The 19216-nt window shown below is 51.8% G+C and overlaps 3 protein-coding genes across 3 annotated transcripts; all 3 read left to right on the top strand.

Annotated features, from left to right (window-relative positions):
- Window positions 1–9881: 9881 nt before the first annotated feature.
- Window positions 9882–10814, top strand: HRG_06769 (DDE superfamily endonuclease domain-containing protein; the record flags this gene model as incomplete). The annotated part of the gene is made up of 3 exons (XM_044865240.1): window positions 9882–10052; window positions 10098–10196; window positions 10248–10814. 3 exons carry the CDS (start codon window positions 9882–9884, stop codon window positions 10812–10814), a joined length of 837 nt encoding a protein of 278 aa, XP_044720180.1.
- A 5283-nt stretch (window positions 10815–16097) lies between these two features.
- HRG_06768 (uncharacterized protein) lies at window positions 16098–17604 on the top strand (the record flags this gene model as incomplete). The annotated part of the gene is made up of 7 exons (XM_044865239.1): window positions 16098–16220; window positions 16281–16512; window positions 16590–16681; window positions 16878–16999; window positions 17204–17289; window positions 17364–17502; window positions 17565–17604. 7 exons carry the CDS (start codon window positions 16098–16100, stop codon window positions 17602–17604), a joined length of 834 nt encoding a protein of 277 aa, XP_044720179.1.
- A 196-nt stretch (window positions 17605–17800) lies between these two features.
- HRG_06767 (transcriptional activator of glycolytic enzymes domain-containing protein) lies at window positions 17801–18753 on the top strand (the record flags this gene model as incomplete). The annotated part of the gene is made up of 4 exons (XM_044865238.1): window positions 17801–17910; window positions 17946–18054; window positions 18092–18406; window positions 18451–18753. 4 exons carry the CDS (start codon window positions 17801–17803, stop codon window positions 18751–18753), a joined length of 837 nt encoding a protein of 278 aa, XP_044720178.1.
- Between the last annotated feature and the right edge of the window lie 463 nt (window positions 18754–19216).

The following is a 19216-nucleotide window of genomic DNA, read 5'->3' as shown; positions in this document are numbered from 1 at the left end:
GCCGGCGACTTCGTTGAGAACCGGCTTGGCACAGATGTCTCCTCTCTCAGAAGCGCAACGCAATTGCGTTGATGCCAGACTGCCGTCGATAAAGTGAAATCGCTCATCCGTAGATCAAAGATGTGCGAAGCAATAAATTACACAGCAGCTTGGTCTAGGTGGTTGAAGACTACGCGGTGACGTGTATCGATACGGTATATCGCCAACACGGAACAGGTATAATCGTACAAGTTGCAAACCGACCGTCCCCTGTCCAAGTCCCGACAAGGCTGCATGAGAGGTACCATTTTCAGCGCGCAGCCAGGGTATAAAAGGCCTGGAGCTGCCTTAGCAATCTTCAGTGGCTCTTTTCCCAGACACTTCCCTTGCCTAAGACCTGGCATGGATGTTGTTATGTTCTCCAAGCCCATCGTTTCATCCGGCTTTCACTTCCACCAAAATCCTCTCCTACGTAAAGGCGTCCCCCCTCTAAGTATAACGCGGCGTCAAGTCCTACCGAAGCGGCTCATAAAGGTCGGCAGGTGAGTGCACGCTCCACGCAATAATGCTGGCATTTCTAACTGCAGGCAGAAGTGATCGCTGGTCTTTATGCAAAATGGTTCATAAAGAGGAGTATTCATACCGGTTAAGTTTCGTTTCGACACTTCCTTAACTGGGTGCCGCCTCAAGTGTTGCGGACGAAGAAGCCATTTACATCGTGCGAATCTTGTCGCCAAAAGCACACAAAGTGCGACGCAAGCAAACCTCGGTGCAACGTTTGCATAGGGTTCCATCGGGATTGCCACTATGTTCAACGCAGTTTTCAAGTCAAGGCTGCTGGGCCGGGAAAAGGCGTCTACACCTTTGAAGAGTCCCAAGCACCTGTCATATTACTTGCCGCCAACACCTACAGTCCGGCTTTCATCAGGGAGCACAATCAGGGTGGTTTTCCATATCTAAATATGGAAATACCCTTTCCATGAATGGCATGGAAAAGGTATGGATATGGATCCATGTATTTCCATATTATTGGCTAAACCACGCCACTAACAGGGTTCCCACAAGGGTTATTTACAAGAGTCCTTGTTCACCGTAATCGTTGTAAGCCCATGTTTGCTGTACCTTATTCCAGGGGCTTGAACCCGCAAAAATCCCCACATCCACGAAATCATCTTCCCACCAACCCACACCATATTATCACCTCGCGACGATGGATTCTGAGTCTGTGTTATCCTTCTTCGATTCTGAATCCATTATTTCAGATTCTTCCACGTCTACATCTCGCAATACAAGAGGAAAACCGCCTTTGGAACATGGAAACATGCTCGTCCGGCAGTGAAAAGGGAAGCGGAGTTCAAAGGCAGGAACCGCCTCATGTATTGTCTTCATTGTCCCCAGGAGGATCCCTACAGCACTTCGGTTACCACCAATTTTCGAAAACACCTTGAGGGCAAGCACGACATCAATGTCGTAGAGAATTTATCTCCTCTTCAATCGTCCATCATCGAAGGGTTTGATCAACTCTATGGGCAAGCGCGGGATCTGGGCCGTGCGACAGAGATTGAGTCCCAGGTCTTCAAAGGCTACCTTGACGAAGAAAAGATCAATAAAGCGCTAGCTTGGTTAGTCGTCATACTAAACCTCCCATACCGAATAGTTGAATCTCGGAATTTCACTCTTCATTTCTACCTTGAATCCTGTCGCGAAGGACTTTCTCCTCAGCCCACTCAACTATTCCAGGAATCATTGATCAGCAATTCCAATCTGCAAAGAAAATCGTACGAAAGAAGCTCCAGTCGGCAATGTCCAAGGTCCATCTTTCACTTGATATTTGGACTTCTCCCAATCGACTTCTTCTTCTCGGAATTTGCGCTCATTTTGTCGACCATGTTCAAGAAGCACGAAAAAACACTCCTTGCTCTTCGGCCGGTAGCCAACCACTCAGGAGAAGAGCAGTTTATTACTCTTATGCCAGTTCTGCGAGATTTTGGCATTGTGCGACGCATTGGTAGTGTTGTGGGTGATAACTCGAGTACGAATGATACCCTTTGCCGTGCATTCAGTACATGCCTCAAGGAAGAGGAGGGCATTGATTGGGATCCCGAAGTCCACCGTCTCCGATGTATGGGCCACATTATTAACTTGGCAGTTCAAGCGTTCCTGTTCCAAGGCTCTCTAGACTCGAAACGGTGCGAACAGTACGATAACGGAGAAGAACTTGAAGGAATCCAAAAACAGCGCGCCGAGTTTCGGCTTCTCGGCCCACTTGGAAAGCTCCACAACCTGGTTATCAATATTCGAAGTTCGCAGGACGAACCAAGGAATTCAACGAGCTCGCAGGGAGAGGGATTCCACTTGATAATCGTACAAGGTGGAATAGTTGGTACCAAATGCTGCACGTTGCCACAGAGAAGGAATTGCAGGTGCCCTGGACACCTACACCAAGAATCACTTTGCAGATCTCTCTGCCGATTTTCTATCACCAGAAGATTGGACTCGGCTCCGCACGATTAAAGAGATCCTTCAACCGTTTTCACGAGCAACACTGGCAACGCAAGGATCACGCCACGCTTGATAAAGTGCTGTTCACGATGGACGTCTTGATCCGATGTTTTGATGAGGCTTTGGTAACATACATTCTTGTCTGATATCTTCACGTGAACGCTAATATGGTGTAATAGATCTCATATAAATCAGACCCAGAACTTTCCCCAGGATCCGGAAGGGTGGAAGTCTTCGATAAATATTACAGCAAGACATAGAATTCGCCCTATTACGCGGCTGCTTTGGTCCTTCATCCAAGCTATCGTACTGTGACGGTACAAGTGCACGAACAAGGTCGAGTGCGACTTGGGTAAAGTGATTGTCTACAAAGAGAAAGAGGTTCCTAAGGAAGACTCTGACTTTCGCTATTTACATGAATAAAGCGGGACCTTTCATAAAGTATGAAAGTCACATGATCGTTCCCTCACACATGGGCCTCCTTTACTCCATCGCTTCTGATTCTTCCACGTCTTGCTGAGCCTGTAGGCGAGCATTTTGCGCTTCTTGTTTCGTCGGTCTGGGTTTGTTTTGTTGTGCTTCTCGAACTCTTTGATGGCGATGTGAGCGTTGACGACGTTGTGTAGTGGTTCCCATGTTGCCTGCTCAAGGTCGAAGCCTCTCCATAGTATATGGTACTGGAAGCCTTTCTGTTTTGTGCGTTTCGAGTCCAGTATTTCTTCAATCGCCCAGAGTTTCTCCCCCTTTGCATCTAGCGTTATTGGTGGGGGCGGTGTGTTGTATTGGCCGGGGAGCGGGTCGTTTGGTGACGGTCGCAGGAGGTTGGTGTGAAATGAATTGTGAATTGAGTCTAGTTCATGTGGCAACTTCAGTTGGTAGGAGTGAGGGTTGAGCACGCGCTCGATTCGAAAAGGGCCAATGAACTTGTGATCTAGTTTTGGGATGGGTCGGGCTGAATCAATGTTGCGTGTGCTAAGTAGCACCATGTCTCCAACTCGGTAAGCTGGCGCCGGTGATCTATTTGCGTTGGCGAACTGCTCTTGTGAGGCTTGAGCTGAGAGCAGGTTTGTCCGAAGTAGATCAGTGATTTCTTGCATCTTGGCGACAAATTCGTTCCCCTCGTTGCAGCGTTCTGCCAGGTCTTTGGATGCCGCGAGTGGTATTGCGCGAGGGGGACCAAAGCTCATTCGGGGTGATAGCCTGTGTTCGCAAAAATGGGGACATTCCCGTTGAATCGCTGACAACGTTACGGGCTGCGAATTCGGCCAATGGGAGCCACTCGTCCCAGTCGTCCTGAGCAAAGCTAACATATTGGCGAAGGTATTGTTCGAGAAATGAGTTAGCGTTTTCCGTCTGGCCGTCAGTTTCGGGGTGATATGCTGTAGAAAGGCTGATATTGATCCGTAGACGGTGGCAAACCGCTTTCAGAATTCCGAGACAAACAGTGGTCCTCTATCAGACACGATTGAATCCGGTAGTCCATGGAGTTTCCAGACATCTCGTACGAAGAGTGTTGCCAAGTCATGTGTTTTCATGTCGGTCTTGCAGGGCGTGAAATGTCTGTCCTTTGACAGCCTATCGACTACCACCATGATTGCGTTGAATCCACGAGCTGTGCGCTGAATTGGGCCAATGAAGTCAACGGATAAGTCTCTCCATCTTTGCAAGGAATTGGGAGCGGTTTCAATGTCCCCTGGTACCGCAACTGGGAGGTTTTGTTCCTCAGACATCCGTGGCAATTGCGTGTGAATTGTTTCGTATCGGCGCTAAGCTTTGGCCACCAATAAGAGCGTGAAATGAGTTCGTATAGCTTGTTTTTCCAGGGTGGCCTGATTCGACGCTGTCATGGGCGAGTTGAGTGAGAAGGGTCCGTAGTTCGCCTGCGGGTACGTATAGCTCTCTCGGAAATATAATCGGCCTTCGTTTATCATGCATTCCGATAGAAACTTCCTTTGAGTGGGGAATTCCATGGGGTTTGAGCATCTCGTCCTGATTTTCATCCACCATTCGTCCTCCTCATAGCCCTTGTCTAGAAGTCTTGTGATTTTGTGGTTGATTGGTTCTGGCTGAATTTCGTCAAGAATGGCGGGACATAGTGCAATCTCTTGTTCCCAGGAGAGATTTGCAAAGAGCTCTGAGAGCTCGGGGTCAAGCCTTAGTTGTTCTTGTACAGAGGAGTCTATGTTGGAAGGCTTAAGCAGCGACTGTTGTTGGTACTGGATGCGGTCGTCATTTTCATCTTTCGGTAAGTCTTGTGATCTCCGTGTGAGTGAGTCAGGCTTTCCGTTCTCTTTCCCAGGCACTGACTTGATAGCGAATTGGAACTGTGATAGGAATTCGCTCCACCTGACTTGTCGTCTTGAAAGTTGCTTGGTTGTCATGAAATATCGAAGGTTGGCATGGTCAGTGATGACTGTAATCTGGTGGTGTGTGCCTTGGAGTTCGGGTCTCCAGCATTCGAAGCAGCGTACAATAGCCAAAAGTTCTTTGTCATATATCTCGTAATTGCACTCAGCGGGGTCGTACTTCTTGGACATGAAAGCCACTGGGTGTAGCACTCCTTGATCGTCTTCCTGGGAGAGAATACCCGAAGACACAAAATCGGACGCGTCGCATTCGACAAACACTTCTCTTGCGGGGTCGAAGTGTCTGAGGATTGGCGCTGAAGTGAAGCTATTTTTGAGCATATCGGAATGCTTCTTGGCAAGATGAAGTCCAGTTCCATTTGACTAGCTTCCGTGTCAGGGCAACAAGTGGTCGTACGATGCGTGAAAATCCCTTGATGAACCGTCTGTAGAAATTTGAGAATCCTAAAAAGGCTTGGACATCTTTGACATTGATAGGGGCCTCCCAGTTGATGAGACAGTTGACTTTCTCTGGGTCCATCCGTACTCCAGTGGTTGAGATGATCATGCCCAGGTATTTGACTTCAGTAGTCTCGAATTCGCATTTCTTGACGTCAAGTTGTAGGCCTGCGGCTTCAAGTGCTTGGAGTACTGATTTGACGTGGAGTCTGTGGGTGGCAAGGTCGTCTGAGTAGATGAGAATGTCGTCGATGTAGGCCGTGCAATATCTATCAAGGAATGGGCGTAAGACTTCGTTAATTCGAGCTTGAAAGGTAGCCGGGGCGTTTGATAGTCCAAAAGGCATCACCATGCTCGAAGAGACCATATCTTGTGTTGAACGCCGTCATCCATTCCTGACCCTCCTTGATGCGGATTCGATTAAACGCTGCGACGACATCGAGTTTGGTGAAATACTTGGCTTGGCTTAGCTGGGAAAGGGTCTCCTGGATCAACGGTAGGGGTAACGGTTCTTGATGGTTATCGCGTTAAGAGCTCGGTAGTCCACGCAAAACGAAGGCCCCTCCTGGTTTCTTTGCAAATAACACTGGCGAGGCTGCCGGTGAGGTGCTAGCGCGTATGAAACCCTTATCAAGGTTTTCCTGAAGGAATTTCCGGAGGACGAGAAGTTCGTCTTGTGACATCCCGTACAGAGGTCCATGTGGTGGAGTCGTTCCAGGTTGAAGTTCAATTTCGTGGTCGCAGTCTCGGTGTGGGGAGTTTATCCGCTTCTGATTGGTCGAATGCTTTCAAAAATTCATGGTAGTGTTGGGGTACTTTTGTTGCAGGATCGATCAAAGTCTTGGGTTCGAGGGCTTTGTGAATGTCTTCGAGTGATGCCCCTGAAAGGTACATATCGGCTGCTGTTTTCCGGGAAGCTCAGAGTTCCTGTGTTTGTTGGTCCTTGGGGTCAAGGGAGGTGATTCCGTCCTGTAGCTGGAGTTCTCGGTTCATCTTGTCCATGTCTGTGAGTGCAGAGTCGAATCGGACCCTTCGGCGTGCTTTAGGTTCTACGAAGGTGGAGGCTTCTGTGATGACTCAAGTTCAGCCAGCCTTTGTCGATCTCATACAGTGATAGTGAGAATACGTCGACGTCGCGGTTTTTGGTCAGCATATGGAATGCAGGCTGCGCCGACTCTTCGGGGATTGATGGGCGTGCCAGTATAGTCGTGGTTGCAGAAATTGACAAAGAGGGAGCTCCAGAAACAGGCAGTTGGTATTGTCCTTTCTCCATGCAGTATTTGCGGCAGTGATCAGAGTTGAAAGTGACCACATTCGTGCTCCAATTGACGATTGGGTTGTGATCTGTCAGCCAGGGTTTTCCGAGTATGACATTGTACTTCCCAAGCTTCGTTACGTAAAATAGCATCTTCTCCCTGTGTCCCTTGATTTCCATGTTGAGTTTCACCACATGAGTGATATCGCCAGCCGAGGAGGGTCTTCCATCGACTACGTTCAGCCGGCGACGGTTTCGTAGTTCATAAAGCGTGAGTTTGTTGGCGTGCGCGAAGGATTCGTCTACAAACCCCTTTCCAGTGGCACCTGAGTCAAGCATTGCTTCGGTTTTAATCAGAGTGGAATTGTCTTCGATTAGGTTACAAGGCAGTAGCAAATGAGCTTGGTTAGTGTCCAGAGAAGAGCAGTAGATCGCCCTTTTCTTGCGTCTCCTGCGGCGACTTCCGTCGGAGACTACACTTTCCGTCCTCCATGGTGCGGTGTCGCAATTGAGGAACGATGTTTGCCTGAGCTGCACCAATGGCAGAGTCCATGCGCTGTGCAATAGGCTCTGCGTGCCGCTCTCTGCTTCCGTTTGGGGTCTACGACCAGAGGCGACATCTTTGGCCCCAGGTGATGACGCTCAAATCCATTGAATCCCGCCGTTAGAGGTCGTCGATTGTGGCGTAGTGGAGGGTTGTAAGGTTGCATTGTGACTTGCTGAGTTGTCGGTGTTTTTCTTGAAGTAATTGGCATTGACTTGACGGCATTCGTTATCGCAGATACGGACAAGGTCCATAAATTGACTAATTTCGGTAGGAGTATCTTTGCCCTTAGTGAGAGAAAGTCTCCAGATAACGTTGTCGTGGAGGGCACGTCGGAGGTGAGCAATGAGCGCCCCACTATCCCAGTCGGTGAGCTTGGCGACGGCATACCATTCGGGAGGAATGTCGTAAGGGATCTATGGCCTTGTTTCATGTCAAAGATTTTGAGTTGGGCGGTAGCTTTAGCGTCAATATCCCCGAAGGCTGACTGAAGGGTGTTTTTATGGCATTGACATCGTCGAAGAGAACCACCCCATCTTTAATGTTGTAGCGGACTTGGTCATGTGCTTTGCCTTTAAGGCATGAGACGACATATCCCATACGTTGAGGTTCCGAGTTCCACCAATCTTTATTCATTTCGAGCTTCAACTCGAGGTGCTGGAGGAAATTCGGCAGAAGCGTGGGGTCCTCTCCGGTGAAGGCCTCAGGATCAGGGTGTTCTGGTGTGCGGTGTGAAGCTCCTTTGACTGAATGATCTTTATGTACGCTTCATTTTCTGCCATAAGACGGGCGATCATTGCGTCTCCATCACTTTTAGAAATGAGCGTGTTTTCTAGGCGGGTTTGGAGGTCCTCCATTGCCCTATTTGTCGTCGTGGTCGAGGCACGTAGTGAATCGATTACCGCTTGCATACTGTATGCGGCATTGCATACGAGGAAGACTTCTTTCATGAGACCGGCTGGGTTAGCAACAAAGGCATTTCGGAACGTTTCATCGGTATTGCTGGCGTTGAGGAGGGGCAGGGGGCACTCGATCGACGGGTGTGGGGTAGCGGTAGCCATTGGGTTGTTGACGGTGATGGCTATAGTGCAGGTGGCGTTCGACAGTTTCGTTACGTTTTAGTTGACTTTGCGATTGTGATTTGTTGGTTTGTTGGTTTGCTGATTCGTTGATTGGTGAATTTGGTGCGGTGGTGGTGGTTTAGGTGGAAATTTGGTTGCAGGGTGTTTTGGTGAGGTTAGAGGTATCGAAATCAATAGTCACGTCGCGGACAGTGGTCTATTGAGGAAGGGTAGTCGGTAGACAATATGTGACGGTACAAGTGCACGAACAAGGTCGAGTGCGACTTGGGTAAAGTGATTGTCTACAAGAGAGAAAGAGGTTCCTAAGGAAGACTCTGACTTTCGCTATTTACATGAATAAAAGCGGGACCTTTCATAAAGTATGAAAGTCACATGATCGTTCCCTCACACGTACGACGTACATTCACTCAAATTGGAAGAAGAAGTGGCATAAAACTGCTTTCAAACAGGTCAAAGACCTGTGGCACTCATACCGAGATACAAACGACGGTACAATTTCGTATCAGGCACTTGACGAAGAGGAAAACAATGATCTTGATGCATTTGATCGTATTTCGAGAAATCTGCAGAATTGTGCTCGACCTACAAGTCAAGACGAGTATGAAGATTACATCTCAGGTGATCCATACGACATTGCGCCAACAACTGCCTTATCATGGTGGCTTCAAGAGCGACATAGGAAACGATGGCCGAAGTTATCACGAATGGCAATAGATATCCTATCAATGCCAGCGATGAGTGATGAACCGGAACGGGTTTTCAGGGCTCGTCGTACGATCTCCTGGGAAAGGGCACAATTGGATGCGGACCAAATTGAAAGGAGAATGCTTGAAGCATTGGGTGAAGAACAATGTCTTGAAGGGGGAAGAAGGGGCTGTGGTGTGAGATTTCGTGTAAATTCCCCGTCTGATTTCCCTCCTCTTTTTGGAATAAAACACGCAAGATTTGCCTACCCCTTCTTTTTTGACATTATCATTAAGCTCAATAAATTACTTCGTATTTTTAATTCACTATATGGTGTGAATTTGTCCATCTTGTCGGAGGCGTCGTCAGTGACATTTTGTCGTCGTGCACGGACCAAGTATGTATGTATGTATGTGTATTTCACCCGGAGGATTTCTCCTATAGGGCCTAGACGTAAAAGCTACTGAGGATCCCCGAGGTCCATACACGTGACGCTAAGGGTCACGTGTGCGTGTGCGCACCTCCCTTACAATCCTACTATAGCTATATGCTACATTCCCACACTGGCAAATCTTCTTTTATCGCTGCAATCGCAGCAGTAGCAGCAGGTGCGGGAGCGTAGCAGCAACCGCAAGGTGCGACCGCAAGGGTGCGAAAGAGTGACGGTTCGAGCGGCAGCTAGAGGAGGGCGTTCGACTGATAAGGATTTCCGGTGATCTGCCGGATCGGGCGATTCGCCGGATTCACCGCCAGTTCACGTCTCCACTTCAATCCTGAATTTCTCCACCACCATGGCCCCGATTGATGAAGCGCTTGAGTTTCTGAAGCTGTGTGACACTGTTAACTATGCCAAGACTGCGCGTCAGTTCAATTGCGACGAGACTACCCTGCGACGGCGACACCAAGGCAAACAGAGGTCAAGACGGGATGCCGACAGTTTGTATAAGTCACGTCTCTCAAAACAGCAAGAAAGGGATCTTGTTGCGTATATTCGCAAGCTTTCATCACGTGGGATTCCGCCTACGCTGCCGATGATCAAAAGTTTTGCCCAGGATATCGCCAAAATTGAGGTCGGAAAGGACTGGCCGTATAGCTTCGTCCGACGTAACAGCGATGAGCTCGGTTGCACTTGGTTCGACGGTTTTGATATCGCAAGAAAGAGAGCAGACAATGCTTCTAGATACAGAGCCTACTATGAGCTTGTAAGTAGGTGCCCAAGTCCATCCCTTCATTGCTGATCGTACAAGATTGGCGAGAAAATCGAGAAATACGACATCCTGCCTTGCAACACGTATAATGTGGACGAAAAGGGCTTTCTCCTCGGCGTCATCAATCGTACCAAGAGAGTATTCTCTGTTCGTGCCAAGAAGCAAGGAAAATTGATCGGTGCTGCGCAGGATGGCAACAGATCATGGATCACGTTCCTGGCATGTGTCTGTCAAGACCTGACAGCGCTACCCCCGTTTCTCATCTACCAAGGCAAGCCAGGGCAAGTTCAGGACTCCTGGCTCACGGAGTTTGATCCGGAGCACCAAGCGGCGTTTTTCACAACCTCAGAAACGGGTTGGACGAACCATGAACTTGGAAAGGAATGGCTCATTGGTGTTTTCGACCGGTTCACGAAAGAAAAGGCGCGAAACGGCCGGGATTACCGCCTCCTGATTACCGACGGACACTCTAGTCATGTCAATATGGACTTCCTGGAGTGGTGTGACCAGCATCGGATAATCGTTGCCGTGTTTCCGCCGCATTCCACGCACAGGCTGCAGCCCTTGATGTGTCCCTTTTGGCCCTCTTTCGACCGCATACACCAACCAGCTCATCCAGTGGACTGCAAAGACACAGGGACTCATCGGGCTATCGAAACGCGAGTTCTGGTCGTTATTTTGGAACGCATTCGGGTCATCTTTCTCGGCGGAGAACATCGCAAGTGGTTGGAAACGGACCGGACTCCTCCCATTTGACCCTGAAGTCGTTTTGTCGCAGATCGCGGAGAAAACAGAAGATGAGTCTGAGTCTGGCGACAGCTCCGTTGACTCGCTCGCCCTGCAGCAGCCCACTGCTCGGGATTTGCGCCGACTTGTCGACAAGGTAGTCGATGGATCCTCAAAAAACGCTAGCCGAGACAGTCGGAAGCTCAAAAGTACTCTCGAAAGTCTCCAATCTCAGAACGAATTGCTTCGATATGAGAATCAGGGACTTCGGAGACTATCTTTCACGAAAAGCAGCGCAGAATGCGCGGTAAAGCTCTGAAGGATTACCTTTCGATCGTGTAGATCCTAACTCGGCGCAGGTATTTAGCCCTGCAAAGTGGCCCAAGCGCGCTTGAAGAAAGCAGCCATGGAGACTCAGAAGCAAGAAGAGGCCTTGGAGAAAGAACGACAAAGGTTTGAGCGACAGCAAAAGGCGGCAAACCTCAAAGTTCTCGCTCTGGAGAAGAGAAGGCAGCGGGAGGCAAAAACTGAGCAAAGACGTCAGGCAAAGGAAGCCAGACAACAAGAGCGGGAGAAAAACAGGCAGATACGGAAAGAGCTCAAGCGAAAGAACCAGAAAAATGTCGGAAATGGGATCCGGACCTCTGTTGCTCCACAGACTCGCGAGAAGAGTCCGGGCGTTCGAGACGAGATTGTCGTCGCCATTTCGGCTCCACCAGAACCGACGACAGCTCCGGAACACTCAAAATCGCCAAACATTAAGTTGCGTAAAGATCCAAAGCCGGCATTGACCACTTCCTCACGTCCCAAAAGCCATCATTGGCTGTCGAGCGCGACCAGGAGATGGTAGTCGCAATGCGGGGACTTGCGCGATCGGGACGCCACAGGAAGCGGCCACGGTGGCTTGATGACTGCGAAGTAGATTGAATGGAATTGCTAGGCATCTTTCTTGCTTCTGCTTTAATGTGAGATTGTTTCATATTATTTTCGTGGAGTTTCACTCAAATCTTCACCGGAATGCAAGGGAACCAAAATCCGGCGAATCGTCCGATCCGGCAGATCACCGGGAAATCCCTTAGTCCGTAAGCCCTCTGATCTTCCAACGCCGGATTCTGGCTGGGCGCCGGTAACAGACCATTCCTCCCACGTCCTCCCAGCTCTCGTTCGCAGCACCATGTCGCGAGAACACCCAGCCACTGTCGCACCCGAAGAGGTTCGTCCTCACCGATTACAAAGCCCAGGGTAAAACGTTCGTGGAAGTACTGTTGGAGCTGCGTGGAAATCGTGTGACCAATGGTGAACCCTCCAGGTGCGATTTTACGAGCCTCTATGTGCAACTGTCCAGGTGCATCTCGCTTCGGGCATCAAGCTTCTTGGTCCTGTGAGACACCATGATTTCATTGGCAATGGGCTGGATCCGGCCATAATTGATGGAATGCAGAGACTCAAGAACTTGGCCGCAGAAACGAGAGGGTTATACGAGGACCAAGGTTTCGAAAAGTAGTGGTAGTATACTAACCATCCTGATAGTTTGACCTTTTGCACGTCGTAACGCGGCAGGTAAACGTCCTACACTTCATAAGGTGACCGGACCGCACCCCAGTCGTCTGGATCTCGATCCTCCCTTCCCAGAGCGCAAGTGCTTTTGGCTTTCACAATAATTCACCCACCATTTCTCAAACGCGTGGCGGCTGTAGAGCCATCCCGGCGGCCCGTCTCCTTCCTCGAACAGATCCAGGATATAGTCGCAAAACATCCACACACCTTCAAGATGCTGCGGATAAAATGGCTTCCGTCCTTGCGCGTGACCACGACGGTGCCAACTTGTGACTGCCATTCTGGAGGTGCAAACCGGAGTTGGCTTCAATACTGAGATACGTAGCAATCTGGTTGTCGAGGTTCGGCCCTGTTGACCTAGGATGATTTGCAGATGGAGAAACAATCTTCTCAAAGCACACCACGATCGGCCAGCTTCTACTCGATCTGCGGTGCTGTCGACCAACTAAGCCTATCCCTTCACCGCCGACCAAGCATGGCTGCTGACCTGTCCATATGCGACTCCATCCCCTCTGCTTTACCCTGCTCCATCGCAACCATCATTTGCCTCATCGCCGTCCCACTTGTCCCGCCCGGAGCTCGACCATACACGGACTCAGCAAACATCCGAAGCTGCATCGGGAATCGTGAATCCCCATATTGCTCGATGATGTCGCTCTTTTCCACCGCGCATCGTAGGTCGTGCCATTGCGACGGGGTCATGCCGAGTGTCTCACTCTTTCTTCTTCTTTGCATCCCACCACGGCGGCAGTAAACCGGGACAACGCTCGACGCGCCCCAGGAAGCGCTTGAAGCCACGCAGCCCATTGGCGGCACCACCATATATGCTATCCGTGTCTGCTTCGCCTTCAATGTTGTACATGTCCTCAACGCGCAGCCGGTAAGCGTCGATCAGCAACCCGTAGACATCTCTTTCCGATCGATCATGGAGCCAAGTGCGATTTTCAAGACGCGTGAAGGGGTGGGCGACGCCGTGTTCCAACCCTTCGGAGGCGACAAATTTGTCGTCGTAGACCCATCTTGAAACGACGTCGTGGCGTCGGCCTGTTGTTTGCTGCAAACCTTCTTGTGGGCCTTCCAGTCTGCCTTCTGGCAATCCCTGGAGCAGTACGGCGTTGTGGAACATTTCGCGCACCTCTTGAGGGCGACTTCAGGCGGCGACTTCTTGCAGCTATTGCACTCAAGGGCCATGATGACCTAATTCCGATGACCAAATCGTTGCAGGTTGCTTGTGTGAAGAGGCTGAATCAATTTGAAGCTTATTTGTGCCGCAGGGTGGAGATGAGGGGTAGGCTTAAACAGGTAAGGTGCTGTAGCGGGTCCAAGCAGCCGCACTACCCCTCTCTTCTCCAACAGACTTGTCTACGTTTAAAAACCAACCCGAATGCTCGCGCTCGGCTATGCCAACTCTCGTCCCGTTCCTCAAGGCATTGGCGGGCCCTGAAAGGGGCCGGTCTCCTGTACTAAATTTCAGTGGTTTCTCGGTGAAAGTATTTTCCGACCTGTCCACGACTTGGACGCGCGGTAGCTAGTTCTTCAAACCTTCGAGTATTTGTCTTTGCCAAATGAACCCACTCTGTCACGGACCTGAGCGCCAAGGGTATCACGCGCGCCATCAACAATCGGCGCCATGGTTGTTGTTCATTGATGTCTGGTATGGATTTATTTCGCCAAGATGATACTTCCCATAGGGCCTAGACGATCTGGCTATTGGCGGTTCGATACACTGATGCATGGCACCTCAAGCCCCACAGATCATCATACACTGCGCCAATCATTCCACTGTTCGCTCCATGACAGACCTGCTTGAAGGTCAATTTCTCCAAGTGTTCAGCGTCCTACCCTCGGAGCTGTCGAGCCGGCTGCGAGTCACGGCAACGTCGGAGGCGGCCGCGGCGCGGATTGGCGGCATCACCCTGCACTCGGCCTGCGGCCTCTCGGTCGTGCAGTGCGGCGAGGCTAGGGGGCGACGAGATAGGTCGACGGGGTGCGGCTGTCGGGCCAGGGCGAGAACAAGCCACTATAGCTACCTTAATTTTTCTCTCAACCGGACCGCTTGACCTTAGCGCATACATTGAATGGGGCATGAGTCTGACCGAGTGCTTCCGCAACCGCCCTAGTGATCATGATTACAAGAATCGGGCCGCGACTCCGGTGTTCGTTGGCCGGCTTCTGTCCTCATGCTCCTAAACAACCTTCACTACAGGCGAGCGATAACTGTGACCGCGCGGTTACTGGCCACTACGAGATTCCAATAGCCGTGCGAAGTCGTCTCCAGCCGCGAAGGCTCCCTGACGGATTGCGTTGCCATTGACCCGCTGGTGTGGGAGGGCTCCTGGATTGGTTGTTTCGGCCAAGAGATAGAGAAGCCTCGGCTTGAACTAGCTGATTGTCGTTGCAATGAAAGCTGTTGTGGCGACTTGATAGCAGCTCCGGAGTCGTCGGCGCGGGAGGGATGGCTTAGGCTGGAATGAAGAGGCGGGGAGGTGCCCATCTGCAAGAAATGGGCGATATAGTCGTCGCTGATGCCATGTGTGTTGAGGAGCCCACGTAGTACTTTGTTCTCCTCGGCTACTCTCCTTGCGGCCAACTGCATATCGGTAGAGGCCTTAATGCCTTGAAGCTCGTAAGTTTTCACTCGCTGTTCGAGCTCGAGGAGATGCTCTCTTCGTCGGGCACGCGATCTTCTCTGGTTGTCTCGAATTCGGGCTAAGCCATCCTTTTGCTAAAACAAAGCAAAAGAGGGAAGAAGTCTTGTGTTAGCCAAACCCACACGCGCCTGCGATCTCAGGTGGGGGTTCATCACGTACTCCGCGGGTTGACATCTGGCCCACAGGATTCTCTCTAGGCTATGCTTCGTAAGCTCAGGGGAAGACGAAGTGCAAACGAGACAGAAAATGCTTCAGTTGAGTATCAGGGTTGTGCTGAATATCGGGAGAGAATCATGGGTTAGGGGGGAAGGGGGAAATGGGAAGTAGGAGAACAGAAATCTGAACTATCTCTCGCTGGGAGAAGATATCCGTAAGACGCTGATACTGCAGTCGGAGTGCAAGTTTGGCTGTCTCGCAACTGTCTGTCGGGATGCCTCATGCATATTCCTGTTCCGGGGCCAGGGTCCGCCGTTACTTAGCCAATGTCCGCGAATCACCCTGGAATGGTTCGTGCATCCTTTACTGGGACACCCTAGGCTTTATGGGCCGATCACATCACTACTTCTTCCAAGTTATTACCGCTACTTCCTGACAGAGGCAGGGGTGAATCGAGTCGTGCAGGCTGGTCAACTGCCTCCCTTATCACTACATGCTGGTGATAAAAGGTGTCAGAGAAGGATTGTTTCACAGCCTGCCTTCATTAAGTAGATGAGCTACTTGTTTCATTGTCTTTGGCCATTGAATGATACAGAATGTCTAGGGCTCCAGGACTCCTCGCGATTTCCGCAAAAGAGGTCATAGACAGGCGACGTTTTCACTTGGTGTCACAGGTCCCGGGGCCGGCTGACCGGTCATCCGGTAATCGGATTACCGCCCCGCCCCACGCAAAACCATGTCGTTTTCGAAGGCCCGGCCCTGCGGGGCTGGCGTTTTCTTAGTCGGATTACCGCCATCGGACGGCAAAATCGAAGGTCCACGCCCGCGGGGCCCTGCGCGAGACCTTCGATTTCGGTCTCGCTCACGCGCGTTGCGCTCCACCTCCCTCCTCCCACCTCCCTCCACCACCTCCTCCATTGCCACCGTCGCGACGGCGACCGCCTGCACCATGTCGAACGCGATAGAGGATCCCCGGGTCAGGGCGGCCATTGAGCACTACCTGTTAGATCTGGAGAACACCCAGCCGAAGAATACGAAGCGAAATTATCGTCCCAAGCAGGAAGAATGGAAGGCAAGCCCGCATGCGCGCCCTGCAATCTTCATGTAGATCCATGCATTGACTGCCTCACAGGAGTGGTGTCAAGCCAACTGGCCTGCGATCCCGGACGTTTGGCCGGCCTCGGTACCACAGGGCCAACAGCTACCGGGAGACCTGGTCGATGAAGGAAAGCTCTTGCTCTTCATGAAGGAGGTAGTGGCATCACGTCCTCCAAAGAAAGGAAAGAGGGTCGCCGATGAAAGAAAACGACACCTCGAGGCTCAGGAAGCCAAGAGGGCCGTGAAAAGACGCAGAGCACCATCAGGTAACAGATGTTGATCACGGGATGTGGTCGTCGGACTGAGCCAGCCCATCATACTAACACCCAGCTTCCCCCAGCAGATACCATCGTTGTAGGCGGCGGAGGTAGCGAATACGAGTCAGACTCCGACTTGGAGTTGTATGAGTCCACGCTCAAACTACAGTATAATACTGTACGGGGCTACGTCTCGGCCATACAGAAGCTTTACGACGAGCAGAAGAGCCGGGAGTCAATCCTGCGGCCCGGCCACGGGAGTGGCACTGAAGGCGCTCAAACGCAGCATTCTTGCAACGACTTGGAGCCGGAAGAGGAAGGAATACATGGACAGGGGAGTTGGAACTCTGAGAGATGTGTATGCGCCGGCGCAGATACCCGACCACACCAACGTGGCATGGTCCGAGAGAGAGATCGCCTGCGCCCTGAGGACGCAGGTGGACTTTCTGCTCGGGAACCACATGCTGCTGCGGTCCGGCAACCGCCTGCCGATGGAGTTGGCAGACTGCTTTCCCTGGACTTACCCAACGAGGGCTTCAAGGCCCAGGGTATACCACAAAGGCGCTGGTTGTCGTGATGAACTGTGGGAAGACCAACCAGCACGGCCGCATGGAGTATGGATCTGCTTTGCGGCATCGAGATCCGCGATCTTGTCTCATCGGCGCCCTCGCGTTCTGGCTTTTCTGGCGCTGGCAGGTAGAAAAGGCGGAAAGGTTTCCGTCTTCCAAAGAAGCGAAGACTGGTATGAAACGAAGGTGCTCCGCCGATCGGCGAAGGAGCCTCAAGGTAAGCGTGATGGCATTCACCGGAATCCCATAACTCAGAGGGTGCATCGACCCTTTCACTCACCGAATATACAGCTCCGTTGTCGGGCCAGACTGCCCGAGAATGGACGTCCAGGTTCTACAAGAGGCCGGCATCAAGGTCTCCAAGGTCAGCCACGCGCCTAGAGTGGCCGCGACGCAAAACGCCGACATGGCCGGAGTGGATGAAGGCCAGGCATGTCATCTGCCCTAGGCAAGCCGCCAACCCCCTGGCCTGGGCTGACCCGAACTATACAGATCCGCCGAGCCGGTCGTTGGAATAACGGAGACCAAATGACCGGCTGCTATCTGACTTCCCTGCCTTTCGAATTCATGAGGCCGTGGCCGACTTTGACCCTGAATGGTCGGGGTCTTATTTCGTGCCCGGGCCACCGTGAGGCCGCCTGTGGTGCTACTCGTGCAGGTCTGGCCTCAACTCGACAAATGGAAGAGGCCCACAGTAGCCCTTTCTCAGATCTCGGGTGGAGCAGAACATGGCCGCCGGCGCCTTCTTGGAACTCCTGGAGTGGCTTCGAGAGGTGCTCCTGCAGGACGCTGTCTTCCTTCGCGAGTCCTACCCGACCATCCTATCTTTCAGGATCCGGTCTTCTCTTGCCCCGAGTTTGAAGCGTTCGCCAGCAAAGTTCAAGACACATGCACACGGGACCACGAAGACAGCCATACCACGGTCATTCAAAAAGCGATCCCGGTGGTTGCGGAGAAGCTGCGCACAGTACTGACTCAACAGGTCGCAGCCGAGCAGTTAGCTGAGCGAAGACATCTAGACCTTTGGGGCTTCTTACGAACTATGCACAAAGTTGGATGAGTTTGCGCAGGCCACCTACACCGTCACCTTCAGCCCCGGCCAAGGTGCTGCAGGTCAACATGCGGAGATCGCGGGAGCTCATCAACAGAGGCGCCGCGCTCCACGAGAGACGGTCCTCAGGTCCGAGATAGGCCCTTCGCAAGCGGGCGGTCCGACATACGCTCCGCTCTCTAGAGCAGCAGCAGGAATGGTGCAAGCGGGCCAGGGCAAGCCCCAGGGAAGAGCGCATGGCGAGCCGCCTGGGCCGCGCGAACCTCCGAGCTTCAAGCTCCCCGTTCTGTCAAATCTGTACAGGAGCTGCTGCGTCTCTGGCGGCAGGGCTGGGGCGAAATGCCTTCTGTGGATTCTCTTGAGCGAGACTGGGGTGCTCGATGGCGGCCATCTGCAGAGAAGAATTACCTTTCCACGCGCAAGATCATCGTCGATGAGGTTCGGAGGCGGGCCCAGTCGGACGGCTTAACTGAAGATATCGTGGCGAGGCAAATGGACGAAGAACGTGGACCCAGCTCTTTGGATAAGTTGTTCAAGGCCATCCGAAAGGACAGGCAAGGCGAAAAGGGACACAAACGTGCGTCGGGGCAATTCAACGTCGGTGGTAGCGAAAAGTCGATGGCGCAGTGATTTTGAACACCCGTCTGATAGAATGACGAGGACCTTGGCGGCGAAAGTGCCCCCAGGCCGTCAAGGGCTGCGTCGCTACAGTCAGCGGTAGTGGCCTGTAGACAGGGTATGCATCCGCTAAGCGCCGCTGTAGCTCCAGTGCGTCAAGGCTAGAAAATGCTTCAAATCACCGCAACCTCGCAACCGACAGGATGTAGGACCTTAGACAGGGTGCATTCTGATCGCACAAACGCAGGCTATCCAGTCGAACTGGTTTTGTCGTCGTCGGTCCCGGCTTTCGCGCTTTATGGCGCTCCGAAGATGACATCAACCCGGCAGAGGTGATGTCAAGGGCAAGCGGGTAATCGGCGGTAATCTGCGGGGTAATCCGCTGACCGCCCACCAAAGCCGGACCTGTGACATCCACTTGATGTCAATGATCTATTGTGTAGTGTTCTCTACTATGAAGGCGTATGGCAATGTA

Source organism: Hirsutella rhossiliensis (genome assembly GCF_020360975.1).
Source record: "Hirsutella rhossiliensis strain HR02 chromosome Unknown scaffold00006, whole genome shotgun sequence".
NCBI lineage: Eukaryota > Fungi > Ascomycota > Sordariomycetes > Hypocreales > Ophiocordycipitaceae > Hirsutella > Hirsutella rhossiliensis.
The sequence above is the reverse complement of the archived record's forward strand: the minus strand, read 5'-3'. Positions and strand labels throughout refer to the sequence as shown.